This window comes from Mustela nivalis (genome assembly GCF_964662115.1).
Source record: "Mustela nivalis genome assembly, chromosome: 16".
NCBI classification, from domain to species: domain Eukaryota; kingdom Metazoa; phylum Chordata; class Mammalia; order Carnivora; family Mustelidae; genus Mustela; species Mustela nivalis.
In genome coordinates, this window is record NC_139035.1 from 18,763,103 (window position 1) to 18,782,459 (window position 19,357).

Genomic DNA, 19,357 nt, shown 5'->3' on the forward strand with positions numbered 1-19,357 from the left:
GTTGTTGTTGTTTCCTGTCTTTCCGTTGTCATCCCAGATATCTCTTCTCTACAGAGCTTTCTCTAACCACCCAGTGAAGTAGCCCTTAACCCTGTCACTCTGTCATGTTGCTCTGTTTTGTTTAATTTGTTATGCTTATCCCCACCCAAAATAATCTTTTTATTTAGGTATCTGTGCATTGCTCTCCCCCAACTATAGTATAAACTTCATGAGAGTAGAGATCTTGTCTACCTTGTTCACCACATCATCCTGACAATCTAGAACAGCATTTATGTGTAAGAGATGCTCAGCAAATGTTCATTAAATGAGCAAATGAGCAAACTTTTATTTCTCCAGAAGCTTAAGTTAATTCATTCCCTGTCCACTACAAAGATATTAAGATTCCAGCTTGAGGTAATAATGATGGCAAAGTGGAAAAGGAAGGAGGAGGAGCAGTGAGTATGCTGGAAAGTCCTGGATTCTAGCTGTGTGATTGCGGGCAAGTTACTTAACCTCTCTGGTCCCTTTGCTATAATAGAAGCTGGAGGCAAATGGCAGTTTCTGAGTTCTCTTCGAAGAGACTCTGATTCTGTACTAGTTGGCAGAGCTCAACGAAGGATTAGCCCATGTCTTGTCTTTTCTAGGGAGATTGTCCTGCTCGCTCTATTGTATAGGAAACTGATGGTGCTCAGGGGTACTTCATCTCTTTTAATATCATAAACCAAAACAAACATGAATGCGCTGTCCCTTGGGCCTGAGCCCGACTCATGTACAAAGCACTTTGAATGCACGATGACAGCTAGTCCTCAGGACAGTTGAAGTGCAGTAGGCAGAGCACCTGCTGTCTTTCTGATGGCAAAATGGTGATGTGCCCAGAGTCACTCCACTGGTCTGGCACCAAGCCAGGACTGCAGCCCCGGTCCGCTGCTCACCGGGGCTGGTGGCCTGTCCACTGTGTCATGTTGCCCCCCACCTGATGGTTCACCTGCACGCTTGGTAACCAGGTTGCTCGTGCGCAGTAGCACCAGGAACATCTGAGGCCTTTCTTGCATAACAGCAGATTGTCTCATGTGCAGGTAAAAGGTGCGAGCTCTGTGACGACGGCTACTTTGGAGACCCTCTGGGGAGAAACGGCCCTGTGAGGCTCTGCCGCCTCTGCCAGTGCAATGACAACATCGACCCCAATGCCGTTGGCAATTGCAATCGCTTGACAGGAGAATGCCTGAAATGCATCTATAACACTGCTGGCTTCTACTGTGACCGCTGCAAAGATGGGTTTTTTGGAAATCCCCTGGCTCCCAACCCGGCAGACAAATGCAAAGGTAATCTCGCCATCGGCCAGGTTCTGTTACAGCCGTACTCATTTATTCTGAGAATTCATCTTGAGGTCGCTTTAGATATTTACGGATGCTTAGTCTAACGCAGCACTGTTCAGCAGAAACGTAGTATCAGACACTCATGTAACTGAAGTTTTCTTGTAGACACATCAAAACAAAGAGAAACAGATGAAGTTTATCTTTAAATCCTGTATTTTATTTACTCTGATATATCTACCATAGTATCATTTCAATGAGTCATCCACTAAAAACGATGGAGAGCCACGTTCTGTGTTCTGCGTACCAGCTTGTCAGAAGCCCGCGTGTGTTTCCCATTCACAGCCCCTCTGGAGACTGGCCACGTCGCAAGCCCTCAGTAGCCACGGGCCACTCGTGGCTGCTGCGCTGATCAGCTGAAATCGGGACAATCTGTACTGCTTACATTTTAGTATTTCTGTCGGGTGACTTGCATCTCCTGCTGTCTCCGTCTCTTCCCCCAGCCTGTGCGTGCAATCCCTACGGAACCGCGTCGCAGCAGGGCGGCTGCAGCCCCGTCACGGGCCAGTGCGAGTGTCTGCCCCACGTGACCGGCCGGGACTGCGGCGCCTGCGAGCCCGGCTTCTACAACCTGCAGAGCGGGCGCGGCTGCGAGAGGTGAGGGGCCGGCTGCTGTGGCGGGAAGGATGCTGTGCTTTTGTTTGTTTGTTTGTTTTCCATTGTGATATATGGGTTTTTATGAGTTCCCCGTAATGGTAGCCTCGGTTTTGTTCAGGAATTATTTGAGTTCCTCACTGTTGAGAGGCAGTACTGGGCAGTGGTACTGGAGCTACTGCGAGGGCGGAGTAGAGTGAAGCTGCCCTAGAGGTATCAGAGTCACCCAGGCGACCTTTCAGACGTGACACCTTCTGAGGCGCTTTCTGAGATGCTCAGGGTCAGGCTGTTAGGGGCCGGCAGCCTGGGAGTTTCTATTTTCAAAGCTCCTGGTCAGCCCCGAGGGGGTGCCAGGTTGGAGAGCCCCTTTGTAGTGGTTTTAGGAGTGGACTAACCCTCTTCGTGGGTGAGGTTCGAAAGAGAGGTTCTGAGTAGAACTCATGGAAATTGCTTGAACCTCGGGTGCTTAATGACCCTTACCGTTTTGTTTTAATAGCCCTTTAGATTCTGTTTTCTGGTACAAATCACATCAGTTCTGCGCTGACCGGGGGTGGGAGGAAGGTTTGCTTAGAGTCTGTTTTTCTCACGGGAGAAACATCACGTGTTCATTTGCAGGTGCGACTGCCATGCGTTGGGTTCCACCAACGGACAGTGTGACGTCCGCACCGGCCAGTGCGAGTGCCAGCCCGGCATCGCAGGCCAGCACTGTGAGCGCTGCGAGCTCAACCACTTCGGCTTCGGGCCCGAAGGCTGCAAACGTAAGGAGCTGGGAGCGTAGAGCTCTGAGTCTTTCCTGATTCCAGTTAGGACCACGGACTTCTACAGTCGGGGCTGTACCTAAGTCCTCACAGAGGCTTGAGGCTATGAAAAGCCTCCTTTCCTGAAACTGGGGCTTGAGAGCTTCTCTCGTTCCTTGGCAGCCACCTTATTTATGTCTTCTTATGTCCCATTTCTGATTCTTTTTCCAGTCTTTTGTCTTCCCAAGGAAGGTCTCCCTTTGATCACTGGGCTTTCCCACTGTGCTTCACGAAAATTACATTCTTAGAGCAGATAATGAGACAGGGAGAGACTCTGCTCACAGCTCACTTGTTGGCTGGCTTACCGGCTGCAGTCGCTTCCCACCCTTGGGGCCCTCTTGGTACGCTTGCATCTACACATCTGCTTCTCCTTGGCGTAAACACTTCCCTGGAATGAAGCCTCAGAACCGTTTGGTGTTTTGCTTTCCGAATTCCTTCATTTCTCCTGTGGAATGTAGCACAAATCATTGACCCAGTTCCGAGAACAAAGCGAGTAAACAAACTATAAAGTAATGCAAAATATATATTAGCATTTGGGTTTTCTAGTTCCTTAATGAGAGAAATATTAAGCAGCAGAGACAGGGAGGTGTAGTAGAATTCTTGAAATGCATGAAAGGGCACCGATGCGTCTTATAGTCTAACGTCTGTAATTACTCAGTGACGGGACGTGTGTCCCCTCGAAGGATGCTGCACTTTGGACTTTAAAACTTGTGTTTGCTTAAAAATTTCTGTTCTCTCTCCGGAGCGACTTAACCATTTGAATTCTCGTAATTTGGCCTGTTTTTCAAGAACATACCTACGTATCATGAGAGTGCCATCAGCTTACTGATGTCAGTCTGAATTAAAAGACAATGCATTCTCCCTTCCTTTCTCTGTCATTGACTCTTTCTACTTTATTCTGCAGCCTGTGACTGTCATCCCGAGGGATCTCTTTCACTCCAGTGCAAAGACAATGGTCGCTGTGAATGTAAACAGGGTTTTGTGGGAAATCGCTGTGACCAGTGTGAAGAGAACTATTTCTACAATCGGTCTTGGCCTGGCTGCCAGGAGTGTCCAGCCTGTTACCGGCTGGTGAAGGATAAGGTAAGCTGTCCACAGGGCATTTGCTCGTTCACTCATTCATCATTCATTCATTCATTCATTCAGTAGACCTTGAATGGGTGCTTCCTGTGTACTGAGCACTAGAGAACAAAGGAGGAGCAAGATAGGCATGGCCCCTGTCCTGAAAGACTTGTGTCCCAGTTGGGAGACAAATAATAAAAATTAAATAAAGAGATACTAAGATAAGCACCAGAAAGAACACAAACAGAGAATAACTGGGAGAACGACTTTATATAAGTCCTCTCTGAGGACATTTATTTAAGGTGAGATCTTAAGAATAAGAAGGAACAAGCCTAATGAGAAGTGATGGGTAGGCTGTTTCAGGCAGAGGGAGTGTGGGGTACAAGGACCTCAGAGGTGGAGGGTGTCTGGAGCCTCCTGAGTGAGGAGGGAGTGGTTTGTAATAAGACCGGAGAGGTTGGTAAGACAGCTCATGTCACACCATGTCAACCACAGGAAGGGATGTAGATTTTATTCCATATCCAGCATGAATGCACTGAGGAGTTTTAAGCTAGGAAATCCAGTTTATATTTTAAGAAGAATGCTCTGACTGCTATGTGGAGAATGATGGTTAGGAGTGGGGCAAAAGGGCAACCCTGGATTGAACTGGGTAAGTATGTGTGTTTGGGGGGGCAGGGTATTAGAGAGGGCCAAGGATAGAGAAAGAGAATCACCAAGGATGCATCTTGGGTGTTTTGCTTACGGTACGTGGAGGCATTGTTTATTGAAATGGAGATGACTCAGGGGAAGAAGATTTAAGAGAAGAAAGTCAAGAGTATAGTTTTGGATGTTGAGGTTGAGATACCCATCAGAGCTGAGTGAGGTGTCAGGAGAGCAATCTAAAATGCAAGGGAGAGGTCAGAACTGCAGAATCCTCAACAGGTAGTGTTTCATGTCAAAGGAATAGGCTTGATAGTTTTTCTCTTGAAGCCAGAGAAATAAAAACTACCCACATTACCTGTTTAAAAGTAGATAACATGTGGAGTATATAGACCTATGTATTTATAGGGTGAGTACCCCTTTGATGATCATTCCTGCAGGAAGTACCGCTGAGTTCTTCAGGAATATTTGCATGTGCTGCCTTTCTTTTTTCTACCTTGATTATGTTCAGGTTGCTGATCATCGAGTGAAACTCCAGGAATTAGAGAATCTCATAGCAAACCTTGGAACTGGGGAAGAGGCGGTGACAGATCAAGCCTTTGAGGACAGACTGAAGGAAGCAGAGAGAGAAGTTACGGACCTCCTTCGAGAGGCCCAGGATGTCAAAGGTATATGCATGTTAAACAGTAGGTAACTCCTGCCAAATGGCCCAGTCTTTAGACATGGCTCCTAGTTCAAGGTTATTTAGTGTGGCTTTATAAAATTCTTCAATTTTAAAACTATTTGTAGAATCTGATTTTTTTTTAAAAACAATATGTGAAAATACAAGAACTTGTTTTAAGATACAGTAAGCAAAAATAATTCTCCCAACATATCAGAAACTATTGAGTGCTGAAATTCCAAGTGTTGAATCTGTTCCATTACAAAGTGTTTTCAAACAGTTTTTAAAAATCAAGACAGGTATGCATTTTGGGTGTGCGTTATTTTAGTTGAAAATTTGAAGCTGCATTCTTCTGTCAGTCTACTGAGTGAGAATTTATCTTCTACACTACTTTATTTCTTTAGAAAGGACCCTCATAAGGAAAAATTGCAGTCTTTAAGTATTGACTAAACAGCTAGATACTAAATACATAACACCTCGTATTTATGAAAGATAGAAGTTAGTGCCTACTTATAAAATTTTCTGTTTAATAAGTGAGCAGATGTGCTAGTAACATCATGTAAAAGCATATATTTTATATTATGTGTCTATTTAATGTCCTTTGAAATTATGTTGCTCCCCCGTACATTATCCGATGAGACAGATGATAAGCAGAGGAATTGGCTTAAGATTTAGAAAACAGGGTGCCTGGGTGGCTCAGTGGGTTAAGCCGCTGCCTTCGGCTCAGGTCATGATCTCAGGGTCCTGGGATCGAGTCCCACATTGGGCTCTCTGCTCAGCAGGGAGCCTGCTTCCTCCTCTCTCTCTCTCTGCCTGCCTCTCTGTCTACTTGTGATCTCTCTCTGTCAAATAAATAAATAAAATCTTTAAAAAAAAAAAAAAAGATTTAGAAAACAGTTTATTTTAAAATACCTTATTAACTTCAAAGGAACTTAAATTTGTAAAACTTTGCAAGTAGGAAAACGTTATTTTAAATTATTTACTTCTTTTTGAATCACTTTTTTAAAAAGATATATTTATTTATTTGAGAGTGAGTGAGTAAGAGCCAGCGAGCATGGGGAGGGGCAGAGGCGGGGAGAGAGAAAGAGAATCTCCTGCGGACTCCCTGCTGAGTGCAGATCCTGATGAGGGGCTCGATCTCATGATCCCCAGATCATGACCTGAACCAGTCGAGTTGGACACAACCACTGGAGCCATGCAGGCACCCCTTAACACACTTTAATATTTTATTTTAATAAAGATTTTATTTATTTATTTGACAGAGAAAGATCACAAGTAGGCAGAGAGGCAGGCGGGGGCGGGGATAGGCTCCCTGCTGAGCAAGGAGCCCAATGTGGGGCTTAATCCCAGGACCCTAAGATCATGACCTGAGCCGAAGGCAGCAGCTTAACCCACTGAGCCATCTAGGCACCCCTAATATTTTATTTTTATTATTTACTCTGAATTAAGCTTTTTTCCCTAAATTTGGACAAATCCTTTTCTACACTTATTGAGTGCCTACCAGGCATTATGCTGAACACCAATAATGAAAAGATAAATAAGACTGTGCTCCTTCTAGCGAAGTACTCACTATCTGGCTGAGGTCACTTTTTTGGGGGGTGGGACTTTCCATCACCGAGATGAAAGTGTTCACAGATACTCATAGCAGATGTTCATTAACATTAGGATACTTGGGACCACAATGACTGACCTCTTTATTGAGTTTATGAATCTACCCATTAGGAGTTAGGTCTTCCTGTCAGAGTATAGTCAACAAAATTTAAGTATATTCCTTATTTCTGATTGTAGATATCCCTAATATATATATATAATTTTGGTTTTATAAAATTATTGAAGTAAAGAAGGGAGTAATGAGATGCATCTGGTTTTGACCAGTTTGTTTAATTTTTATGTGAGCGTCCAGAAATTGTTTTCTAAGGTAAATTTTTAGAAAATGAAAAATAAAATGAGAGGTCAATAGTTTATGTTAACTTCAGTTATGTGTTTGTCTTTTGTGTTGTTGTTATATTTTAAGTTTTAAACATAGATTAAGAAGAATTTAAATGTTTCCTGTTCTGTATAAACAATAGTGTTTTTTTTAGGATGTTCATTTGTTGACAAAAACTTGCGACACATTTTTCCATTAATGTATTCCCTTGTAACAACAAATTCACATGTGCCTGGCCATATACACTGAAGCATTGAACATGGGGTTATCTTTAAGTGCTGCAGAGTCCATCTGAGAGCTGGGGTCTGGCACGCAGCTCTGGTGCCCACACCAGGAGCACAAGGGAACAGTCCAGAGGCCAGAAAGGGAGGTCAGCCAGCACCATTCCACATCTCGGTCCAGCCCCAGCTACGTCTAGCCTCCTCCGGCCATAATGACATTTGCTTTCCTCTACCCAGGCAGGTGATTCCGCTGGACAGAAGCTTTGACAAAAGCCATGGGTGTCATACCTCCCCTTGAGCCACTTGAAAGGCGGGAACATAACAGGCTGCTGCTTCTCCTAGCTTGGGGAGCCACCATAGTGAGATGAGGGTTAAAGTCTTCTCCCGATAAGACTTGATTTGTGGAGCTCCTGGCTGACCTTTCTTACTTGGGTTCAAACCAGCCAAGAATAAGAATATCTTCACAATGATTTATCCTTTCAAACTACCCCCTGAGTATTTATTTGTAGTTTAAACTTGTGTTTATTCTACAGCTTTGAAAGGAGATTATATGATGCAATTAGGTTTTGCAATTTGAAGTCATTCGAAGTGATCCTACCAGTTAGGTTATCTGTTCTCTTTTCAGTTCCTGATGTTTCTCTAAAAAGCTGGCCAGAGAGATTGCTATCTGTTACATTCCTGAAGGTCTAAAGGAAAGGGTCTTTTATAACTGCAGTGGCTGCTTATGCTTCCTGAGTCTAAATGATCTTGTATGATTTCAACATTTTTTGGTCTTTTGTTATTTTCTTAAAAATCTTTAGATTATCAAAGAATTGTCTGATCATTCACGCAAGGCCACTGTGTACACTTAGGCGAGTTTCACACTGCACCAACTTTGCATGTGTATTTGGTGGCCCTGCTTGTCAGATGCTAGTTCCCAAACCTGTATTCATCTTTATTGATCTTAACTTTGACCTCTCATCTTTTTCACTTTCCTTGGAAACTTTAAATGCCAACTCTGAGCATTTTGCTGAAATACGAACTGATCAATTTTGGATAGGACTTCATGGTTCTTGTATATTCATATACCCTCATGACAAGTGAGAATTTTAACGATGACAGAACTATATTTACACGGATATACATTTATCTTTTTATTTTTTTATTAAGACCCTGGTATGAGATTTAAGCTGAATGGGCACAATTAATAAAGAACAATTTGAAAAACTAGTCAAAAGCAGAACTCTGTACAAAAGAAATTACCTGCCTCTGCCAGGGGGTTGGACGGGGCAGCAAGAATCTGTATTTAGTCTTTATTTAGTTTAAAATACAAAATGAATTTAATTTACCTTCACTTTAATTTGCCTTTACTTCAACATTGGTTTGAACCTAGCTTTTTCCCTAGTTTAGTAAAATGTCCAGCTGTCAGGGCTGATAATGCTTTCAGTAACATTGTATTTTTATGATTAAATCTGGCATGTGCTGGAACATCAAAGCTTTCCTTCCTCAGACATTTCTTGAGTGTAAGACTGGGGATGTAGTGGTGAGTAAGGAAGAGAAGCTCATAGTCCAGTGGGACAGACAGGCACACAACTGGAGGCAGTGCGAGAAATTCAACAGTGGGGGTGCTATTGGGCACAGTGAGGACTGACCAGTTCTGCTGATGGGCTTAGGGAAAGCTTATCAGAAAGATCTGTGTTCGGAAGAATAAAGTCGTGCCTCGGATTTCATGTGAAATAGGTACCCCACCCCTTCAGACCATTTATGGATTTTCTTCTGCACTGCCATTGCAGATGTGGACCAGAATTTGATGGACCGCCTCCAGAGAGTGAATAACACCTTATCCAGCCAAATTAGCCGTTTACAGAATATCCGCAATACCATTGAAGAGACTGGGAACTTGGCTGAGCAAGCCCGTGCCAGGGTAGAGAGCACAGAGCAGCTGATTGAAATCGCGACCCAAGAACTTGAGAAAGCAAAGATTGCTGTTGCCAATGTGGTGAGTGGGAAGGTCTGAGGCTGGGGCGCAGGAGTCCCCTGGTAATTTGTAGCAAGCCTTACTGTCAACTGAATGGTTCAGCGAAACTGATTCTTTATGTCTTTTTGGCTCTAAGCGTGGAGCCAGAAAGCCACGTTGCTCAACGTTGTCGTTAAATAGTTTATCACGAACGGGATAAAAACCAAAGGACATCTGGGTCCTTTCTCTAGCTTTGTTCCTCCTATGGCACTAGTCAACTTAAACTTCCGTTCTCCTTTGGTGAAAATAGAAATCATAATCTGTAGCCAAGGATGCTGATCTTAATGAAAAATCTTTGAATTAATGAGTCATCCTTTTTACTAATAGAAATTTGGTTTTGACACTTGCTTTATTAAATTTAAATAGTTCAGTTCTTTAAGATTAGTGCTTCTTTTCCAATTCAGTCAATCACTCAGCCGGAGTCTACAGGGGACCCAAACAACATGACTCTTTTGGCAGAAGAGGCACGAAAGCTTGCTGAACGGTAAGTTCCAGATCCCTGTGTCTTAATGGTTAAATTATAACTGTCCTTACAGTGTGGACGTGTTGTCCCCTTCTTCACCCACAGACACTTTTCACACATAACCCACTTTTGCAAAGTTGGCTCTTTTCTGGAATGTTATTGGCTGTGTGTACTCTTGCCTCTCCTTTGAAATTAGAATATTGACTCTGAATATTTGAACATGATGCTTTGGAGGGAAACTATATTTACACATCTCAAAGAAAACTATAACATTTTTAGATTTTTAAATTTTAAAACCTTAAAGTGATAACTAAGAAGCACAGTTGAATTTAGTTATTTTTTTGGTTTTTAAAATTAATTTTTAACAAAAACGTTTAACTCCCAGATTTTAAAAGAGAACACTTACTAACCCATAGTACCTTTGGAAAGTCAGCCCTAGAAAATAGACCATTTCACTCCTCATTTTTTTGGAGACTTTTTTAAATTATTAAGTTTAAGATAGTTCCTTAGGAAAAACTCAAGTTGTAGGAGAGTATGAAATTGAAAAAAATTGTTGAAGTAGTTGCTAGAATGTAGGCTTCATGAAGGGCAGGTGTTTTTGTGTGTCTCATTCCCTGCTAAAGTTCTGATACCTAAAATGACGTCTGGGACATAGTAAGTACACAGTCACTGTTTGTTGAATGAATTGCAGAGCAGCTAGTAGACCTCATGGGTATGAGGGCTTACCCTCATGGGTAAGCCCGACATTAGAATTTTAGCCTCATTGTTCAGAGCAATTACTTTGGCTTCCTGCTTTAACCGTGTGCTCTCTTTCTCTTCTTTGTAAATGTAAATGTGTGAGCTGTGTCATTTAGTTCATAGAACATGGACAGTTTCATAGCTGGATCTTCTGATTAAAAGAAGCTAGCTGAAAACATATGGAAAATTCCCAAGGAAATCAGGTCTTGAAAATAAAATTATTCTGGTGTCTTTCATAGAGGAATTTTGAAAGAAACCTTAGCCTACCGAAAAGGAATGGCCATATACGGGAGTGTGACACTGTAATATGAGGTTTTAGAGCTGTACTATGAAGTTTTAGCCATTCCGCAGCTGAAATCTGCATTATTTGGCTGGATTCCCTGTTGACATGTTGCTTTCCACTTGGTGTTGGGTTACTTTTCCTTGCCAGTAATTGGGTTCCATATGAGAAGTCTGAGCAGTTGGAGGCTGTCTCAAGACTATGTAATAACTGAACCAGAGTAGGGATCAAACATTAGGTCTGGGACTCATGTTTAAGTCTAGATGAGTTCTTGCCAGCACACATGGTTTCACAGATCAATTATTCTTAACGGATTTTATTTAGAAGCAATTTTTGGAAGAAATGTAGACATTTGCCCCTATAAACTTTATAGGAAAATGTCATTTGGAAAATACCATTTTCTCAGATTGTAGAATGCTGTTGTAAACTTAGCCCCACTGAAATGGTTGCAGAGTTCCAAATTTATAAGAATTTTTCAATATTTATATAGGGCTCTGTCCACATTAGTAAATGTATATATAATAAGGTGAGCATTACCTGAATTCTGCTTTTTTCCCTATTAAGTCATTCTGTTTCATGGTTTATTTTTTCTTTTACATTATACAGCCATAAACAAGAAGCTGATGACATCGTACGTGTGGCGAAGACAGCTAATGATACATCAACTGAGGCCTATAATCTGCTTCTGAGAACACTGGCGGGAGAAAATCAAACAGCACTTGAGATTGAAGAGCTTAATAGAAAGTGAGTGTCATTTAAAAGTGGCTTATGGCCCTTCAGTTGTGCTTGTAAGTAGAACCAGTTCCATGAAAAATTAAATGCCGATGGATTCAGAGTGTGCAGGAAGATCTCTTTCATTAATGATACTTTTGAAATGGTGCAGTGGTTGGGGCAGGGACTGTAGAGCCACAGAGGTTTTATTTGTTCCAATTTCTGTAACTACAGAGAAAGGTAACAAGTCTAACTGTGATCCTTAAATTTCTGTATCAAGGAAAAAAGGAGAGAGAAAGTATCCTAGAGTCAATAGAGAAAATATACCTGAGCTACAAGTATTGAGAAGGTGCCCCAAAAAAGAAATAGGTGGTAAACCATGTGGTATAAATAGAAGTGACCAGATGAAATCTAAAGTTAAACTGTGTTGGTATTAAATAACATTTTCTTTGAAGTTTCGGAAATTCTGTTGCAGGGATTTGAAGCAGAAAGAGTGTGGTTAACGTTAAGATGCCAAAAGCAACTAAGTTTTTCGTTAAATCTTTTGCTCCTTAGGTACGAACAAGCGAAGAACATGTCACAGGATCTGGAGAAGCAAGCTGCCCGGGTACACGAGGAGGCCAAGAGGGCTGGAGATAAGGCGGTGGAGATCTATGCCAGTGTTGCTCAGCTGACACCCGTGGACTCGGCAGCTCTGGAGGTATGGGCTGGATGACCTGTGTGCACAGGGGTCGGCTGCCTCTGCTGTCACCCGTTCAGAGCACGCGGCCTCGGCCCCCCCAGACACACACACACGCACACACCCCACACCCCCCTACACCCTCAGGCTGGGTAAGAGCTATTCTGACTGCCCTACCACTGTCACTGTCACAGATCTCCTCTGTCCTCCAGCTCACTCACTGGTAGTGTCAAGTTCTGCTTCAGGTATGTTCACTTCCTGAGGTCAAGAAGCCCCTGATTATGGAGATTAAACAGCAAGGACTACTTCAGTGATAGGAATAATCACTCCTAAGTCTTTAATATAAATCCGGATTATTATATATTTGTGTCTGTTAGAACAGAGTACACCCAGACCCTTATGCGCAGGCACGCTTTGGTTGAGAACAAGAGAGAAATAGAAGAAAATGGTTTAAATGGAAGAACTACATCAGGATGCTGTCAGGCAGCTACATCAGGACGCTCTCAGGCAGCTAGAGAATCACTAGGGGTTGTGGTAGGATTCTATTACATCTGTACTTGACTCTTGAATCCTCATTCCAGACTCTGTATAAATGCTCTATTTTTCACATTGAATTTGAAGTTTAATAAGTTTACTTTTTATGTTGGAGGCATTGACGTGGTTTTCTTACCGTCAGGCCTCCGTTCGTTCTCTTCAGACCAGTACGTACCGTCTGATCTCGCATGTTTGAAGTTTGAGAACAGGCAAAACTAATTGGTGATAAAAGCCAGACCAGGGGCAGCTGCATTGTTGAAAAGATAGGTGTGGAAATTAACTGGAAAGAGATACAGGGGAATTTCCTGGGGTGGAAATATCCCATGTCTTGTTTGGGGTGTTGGTTACACAGGTCAGAATATTTGTCAAAACTCATCTCACTAAGTGCTCTGCATTCTACTGTGTGTATAGTATATTTCAATTAAAAAAAAAAAAAAAAAAAGTCCATGAAATCTTGACCTGTGCTGTTCTTTTAAAGATATCTCTGAGTGTTAAGTGTTAAACACAGTTACTAAGCCTACCTTTTCATCAGGGTCATTGTTTTGTCTACAAGGTCAAAACCTTACTTGCGGGCGCCTGGGTGGCTCAGTGGGTTAAGCCGCTGCCTTTGGCTCAGGTCATGATCTCAGCGTCCTGGGATCGAGTCCCACATCGGGCTCTCTGCTCGGCAGGGAGCCTGCTTCCCTTCCTCTCTCTCTACCTGCCTCTCTGTCTACTTGTGATTTCTCTCTGTCAAATAAATAAATAAAATCTTTAAAAAAAAAAAAAAAAAAAAAAAAAAAAAAAAAAACCTTACTTGCTTTTCACAGAGTGAGGCAAATAAAATCAAGAAGGAAGCGGAGGATCTGGACCGTCTAATTGACCAGAAATTAAAAGATTATGAGGACCTCAGAGAGGACATGAGAGGGAAGGAACTTGAAGTCAAGAAGCTTCTGGAGAAAGGAAAGACTGAACAGCAGGTTGGTCTGATTAGCAGGTGGCTTCATCTCTTGAGGCCAGCTCTGGAACTGTGCCAGCGTGAGCTGTGTCTGTGACGTGACCCAGCACAGGGGCCCCCAGCCCTCAGGAATTCAGAGGCAAAACTTGTGTGGGGAGCCCCGGCCCGGCTGCCCCATGCTGGCAGCTGGCAAGGTGGGAGGTGTCTGGTCTGGTAGGAGGAAGAAGGGAGTCACCTTGGCGGGTGTGTCCTCTGATCCTGCCATGTGTTTGCAGACTGCTGACCAGCTCCTAGCCCGGGCAGATGCTGCCAAGGCTCTTGCAGAAGAAGCTGCCAAAAAGGGACGAAATACGTTACAAGAAGCCAATGACATCCTCAACAACCTGAAGGGTATGAAAGACTCACATAGTAGTGTCAGTTTCTCGGTTTTCTTCACTAAGGTGATTTCCTTTTTTTTTTTTTTTTTTTTTTAATTTTTACCGTGAGATTCTCAAAATATACACCGTATGAAAGGTGAGAGTATAACAGATCCCCTAAATCGATCATCCAGTTCAACAGGGAATGATTTTTACTACATTAACTCATTAATTTCATCCTCCCAACATCCACCCTACTTTTTTTTATACTGAGGGATTTCAAAGAAATATCGGAGAGCTCATGTCATTTTACCCCTTTGTACCTCAGTATGAAAATAAAACCAAAAACAAGGAAATTTTCTGATATTAGAATAACTCGTGTTATCAAGATATGCCTGTTTAGCTGGTTCGTGTTGGTAAACGGAGATTATTTTTAATTTTCTCTGCCAGTAGCATCTCAATCTTTGTGCCTTCTGTCCTCATCCAAAAGAAAAAAGAAATGGGCTCAATTCACTGGCAGGTCCTGGACTTGTCTCTGCTAAAATAGCCCGTAGGGTCTATAAACATGGAAGTTTTCCAAGATAACAGTTGGCTATATGGGCTCTGGTATCAGTGGGATTGGGTGAGGATCCCTGATCCACCTCGTACTTCTGTGACTCCTTGGGGGAAAATTATCTCCCTCTTTAACCTCCAGTTCTCATGTGTAAAAATGATCCAGTGCCTGCCTCACAGGCATATAAAAAAGCTCTTTCTTTACTCAGTAGCTAACACATTATTTAGTGAACACTAAATAAACTGCAGCTTTTAATACTGGTTGCCGTGCAGTAACGGCAGACTTACTGCTTTGCACAAAAATAAACTTCGTTCCAGAAATGAGTTCTTCATAGGAATCCATGAAGCTGGGCGCTTCGTCCTTCAAGGCCGTCTGCGCTGTTTTTCGTTTTCCTCTCCTGACGGTCATTGTTTGTAAGACATAATCCTGCTGCAGCTCCCTAAAGGGTTTCCTTCTGGCTGGCCGCGAGTCGGGTTCACATGCGTTCCCTGAACTTGCTTTATTTTAGATTTCGATCAGCGAGTGAACGATAACAAGACTGCTGCAGAGGAGGCTTTAAGGAGAATCCCTGCCATCAACCAGACGATAATGGAAGCCAACGAGAAGACGAGGGAGGCCCAGCTGGCGCTGGGCAATGCAGCCGCGGACGCCACCGAGGCCAAGAGCAAGGCCCACGAGGCGGAGAGGATCGCCAGCGCCGTCCAGAAGGTGTGCACTTGGCCCTTCTCCCCAGCAGTCTGTGTCCCTGTGTTCCTCTAGTCCTCTTCTGGTTTCTTTCCAGATCCCTAAAAGCCCTTGCAGGCTTCTTCCTCAACTCCAGTAAGATTATCTTAAACTGTCTTTGTTCATTTTTTACTGGGAAGTTAGAGTAGTTAAGTACGTTGACCGAAGAGGGAGAGTCATTGAAATCATTGAAAGGGCCCTTGAACGTTTCTGCTGTTGTCTCAACGGCAGGGTCCACGTGGTGAGGAGGGGGATGGCTGCGTGGGCCCGTGGCGTGCCCTGCATGAAAAAACCACACTCTCCTCAGATAAACACAGTTCTTTGACATGGACAGCTACTTTTTTTCCAATCTTGTGTAGAGTTCCAGGTCCGTAAAACTCTCAGGCCCCTCTTTCGAGCATATTTTATATCTGAGCCCTATCTTATTAGCTGCCACTGCTAGGATTCTTTCTTCTCATCTCTTTTTCTCCCTTTTTTTTTTTTTTAAAAAAGGTTTTATTTATTTATTGGAGAGGGAGACAGAGCACGAGCGGGGAAGGGGCAGAGGGAGAAGCAGACTCCCCAATGAGCATGGATTCTAACATAAGGCTCCATCCCAGGACCCTGAGATCGTGACCTGATGCTTTAGCCAGCCAAGCCGCCCAAGTATCGCCCCCTTTCTACGATCATCTTAAGGAATAATTTCTTTAAGCTGGCTTTTTCTTATTTAAAGGAATAAATCTGTTTATTTTATTTAAAGGAGAGATTGGAACAGATTCTCAAAATAATGTGTTTGAGAATAATAAACATTTTTTAGTTTGCTTAGAACAAGTTGGTTTTAGGATTAATTATATTTTATAAAACACTCCTACACCAGGATCACGGTCTTTTTGTACCTTGTGATGAACGACCAAGTAGAACAAGGCTACTGCATTTGAGGTGAGAATGTATCCAGGGTCTAACCTGGATGATGTGGTGGGAAGTCTAAGTGTTCTATTTGCTAGCCGTGTGACCTCAACTAAAAACAGCAGTGATAGAACAAGAAGTATTAAGGACAAATAAGAGGAAAGAAATGGAAGTGTTTTATAAAATATAAAATGCTGTTATGTTAGGCGGTAACGCTAGCTTTTCTTTCCTTCCTGTTGTTTGGAACCCAAATAAATGATACTCTAAGTCAGCATATACTGTCATTTCCTGCCCTGTTCTTTCTGGGTTATATTTTCGAACCATTGTACAGATTATAAAAGGTGTGGGAATGTAGCTTAGAAAGAGGAAAGCTTTTCTTCATTAGTTGTTCTTTATTGTGTGCCTAGAACGCTACGAGCACCAAGGCAGAAGCCGAAAGGACTTTTGCAGAAGTTACAGACCTGGATAACGAAGTAAACACTATGTTGAAACAACTACAGGAAGCAGAAAAGGAGCTAAAGAAAAAACAGGAGGACGCTGACCAGGATATGATGATGGCAGGGATGGTAAGCAGTTTGGGCCTGTTCGCTCGTGGGCAGAAAGTGGAGGGTGTTTAATGACAACGGTCTCTCCATCTTGTTAAGAAGAGTCTCTTTCACGTTGACTTCTGATTTTCATTGTGTTTTCTGGCCAAGAATCGGGTTAGTAACTTACATAGAGCACAAAGAATTTGGATCTCTTGTGGGGTTATTGCACAATTGTCCTGTCCCAAAGCCTCTCTCCATTAAAAGCAAAACATTCTTTTTTACACATTGAAGTTTTAGGACATTGAAAAGTATGTAGTTGTGTTTTTGGATGGGTGATTCATACATGGTATAAAATCAGAAAGAAATAAAAAGGAATACAATGAAAAGTTAATGAATTTCCTTCCTACTCTTGTTATCCCAGCAACTTACTTTCTCGAGACAAAGACCAGTTTCTTGTGTTTCATTTTTGATGATGACAAAATCATACCAAACTTCTATCTAACTTAATTTTTTTTTTTTTTAACCTTTTGTGATGATGTGTATACACAACACTGTTGGTGACAAAACTGACTGAGGAATGCATGGCCCAAGAAAGGACAAGGGTGCATTTTCCAGTTGTATGTTATATGTTGCTTTCAAAGTGGAAACAGAACTTTGCAGTTCAGTCTGATTACAGTCACCATAATGAACTTGTTTAATTGTCCACTTGCAGCCCAAGCAAGGGACCCTTTTCCCACTCTTGTGGAAAAACAGGCCTTTTACTCTGGCTGATTTTCACCTTGGGACAGGAAGGAGAAATACTAACCCTGCTGATCTAGGTAGAGAAGACTCTAGGAAAGTGGTCACAGGAAGCACCCTCGTGCAAACACTTTATTTTAGTTCGCTTTTTTGGGTTTTGTTTCGGACGGTCTTGATTTTCTATGGCCAGGGATGGCTCAGAAAGAAATTCCCATATAGGAAAAAATACCCATTTCTCGTATGTGCTGAGGGTCTCTGCATTTCGTTTGTTTTTGGTTTTTTTTTTAAGATTTTCTTTATTTATTTGACAGAGATCAAGTAGGCAGAGAGGCAGACAGGGAGAGAGGGGGGAAGCAGGCTTCCTGCTGAGCAGAGAGCCCAATGCGGGGCTCGATCCCAGGACCCTGAGATCATGACCTGAGCCGAAGGCAGAGGCTTAACTTTCTGAGCCACCCAGGAACCCCTGCATTTCGTTTTTAATATGGTTTTTAATATGGTGGGTTTAGAGCCTGTGCAAAGGAGGAAAAGGCTATGTTCTTGATGAGCTTCAGAAAAGAGGGTATGGATTCCACTGAGAGGGTGGAAAAGCGTCCATCTTTGTTCTTTCTGGTAAATAACTTCTGACAAACACAAAGCAGCCTCATGCACCCTTCCCATGTGTCTGGACGTTAGTCCTGAAGGCACGGCACCGAGCCCATGTTGTTTGAGTCTGTCACATCACTTCTTTTGTCAGAAGAGTAAAGGCTCATGGTTGTCCTGGAAGAGGAGGCTGGAGCCCGCGGGTTGCACGCAGTAGCATCGCTCTCTGCCTCCCATGGCAAAGCCACTCAGCCTCTCCCAGGACGCACAGAAAAGCCTGTCAGGGCTCAGTGAGACTGGCTGCAACTTCCGCGGAGATCCAGCGTTCATTTGGGAAGTTCTTTTTTCCCCTCACACATTTCCTTTTTTTAAAATCTTACATTGTTTCTATCCAAAAATGCTGCAGTGTCTTGAGCCAAAAACTGGGGAAAACAATTCTGTGGTGAGGAGCTCAAAGCCGCTCACTTCTATCCTGACCTGGTTTATTTGTGAGAGCATCTGTTTTCTGATACTCAGACACTTCCTCTTCCATTGTCATTTCCTGTGACTCACATACAGGGTATTTGTTCAGGTTTTATGGAATTTTCCCAAATACATTTACCTTTGGTTGATTTACAAAATGTAAACAGTATCCCCCGGGTTTGTGTGTGTGTGTGTGTGCGTGTGCACTCACAGGGGGAGGGGTGCTACAAAGGTGTCCCTTGATTACAAACTTTTGCTGAGAATAGGACATTTCCAATAATCAAGTCTCTAAGAGTGTCCTGAAGGACATGTTTTGGTTCTAAAACGTCATTTTTATGCTTGTCCTTAAAAATCCCTTGTTTCTGCTTGATGAATTTGGTCACGAATCCACTTCCATGTGTTCTTGAGTGAGAAAGTGAGAAAAGTAGATGATATTCACCTTGTTGAAATATACAGTCAGCGTAGATATGCAGACTACCTATTCGTGGCTGTTCTATGAATTAAAAATAGCAACATTTCACCACGAAGATATATCAAAAGACATCCCCCCACCCCTAAAAAAAAAAAAAAGCCAAAACCAAACCAAGCCCCATACAATAAGAGACTGTAATTTCACGAGTCAGGAAAGAGGAAGCCTGTGAAAATTGGACTTGCTGGCTGATTGGGGGGGAAAAATCTCAGGAACATGAGCACACGCCGTCAGAACTGTTGGCATCTATCATCTGTCCTTTTCCCGGTACAGGCTTCGCAGGCTGCTCAGGAAGCCGAGATCAATGCCAGAAAGGCCAAAAACTCCGTTACCAGCCTCCTCCACCTGATCAACGAGCTCCTGGAGCAGCTGGGTAAGTGGCCGTAGAGTCACTGCGGGCGGCCTCCGGATTCTTGGTGCTGCTGCTGGGGTCCGATACACTCAACACAAAAGCAGATGCTACAGTGTGACCAT

At 42.9% G+C, this 19,357-nt stretch overlaps 1 protein-coding gene across 1 annotated transcript in view; it reads left to right on the forward strand.

Moving 5' to 3' along the window:
• The window catches only part of LAMC1 (laminin subunit gamma 1), a 125,618-nt gene that overhangs the window by 101,517 nt on the left and 4,744 nt on the right, over positions 1-19,357 (forward strand). The window contains exons 14-27 of the mRNA XM_082702879.1: positions 1,056-1,301; positions 1,796-1,949; positions 2,562-2,704; positions 3,648-3,826; positions 4,956-5,112; positions 9,026-9,231; positions 9,654-9,733; positions 11,337-11,474; positions 11,997-12,141; positions 13,464-13,613; positions 13,867-13,981; positions 15,009-15,208; positions 16,516-16,674; positions 19,157-19,256. Of these exons, the coding sequence (XP_082559005.1) occupies positions 1,056-1,301; positions 1,796-1,949; positions 2,562-2,704; positions 3,648-3,826; positions 4,956-5,112; positions 9,026-9,231; positions 9,654-9,733; positions 11,337-11,474; positions 11,997-12,141; positions 13,464-13,613; positions 13,867-13,981; positions 15,009-15,208; positions 16,516-16,674; positions 19,157-19,256 (2,172 nt within the window). The remainder of the gene's footprint in view (positions 1-1,055; positions 1,302-1,795; positions 1,950-2,561; positions 2,705-3,647; positions 3,827-4,955; positions 5,113-9,025; positions 9,232-9,653; positions 9,734-11,336; positions 11,475-11,996; positions 12,142-13,463; positions 13,614-13,866; positions 13,982-15,008; positions 15,209-16,515; positions 16,675-19,156; positions 19,257-19,357) is intronic.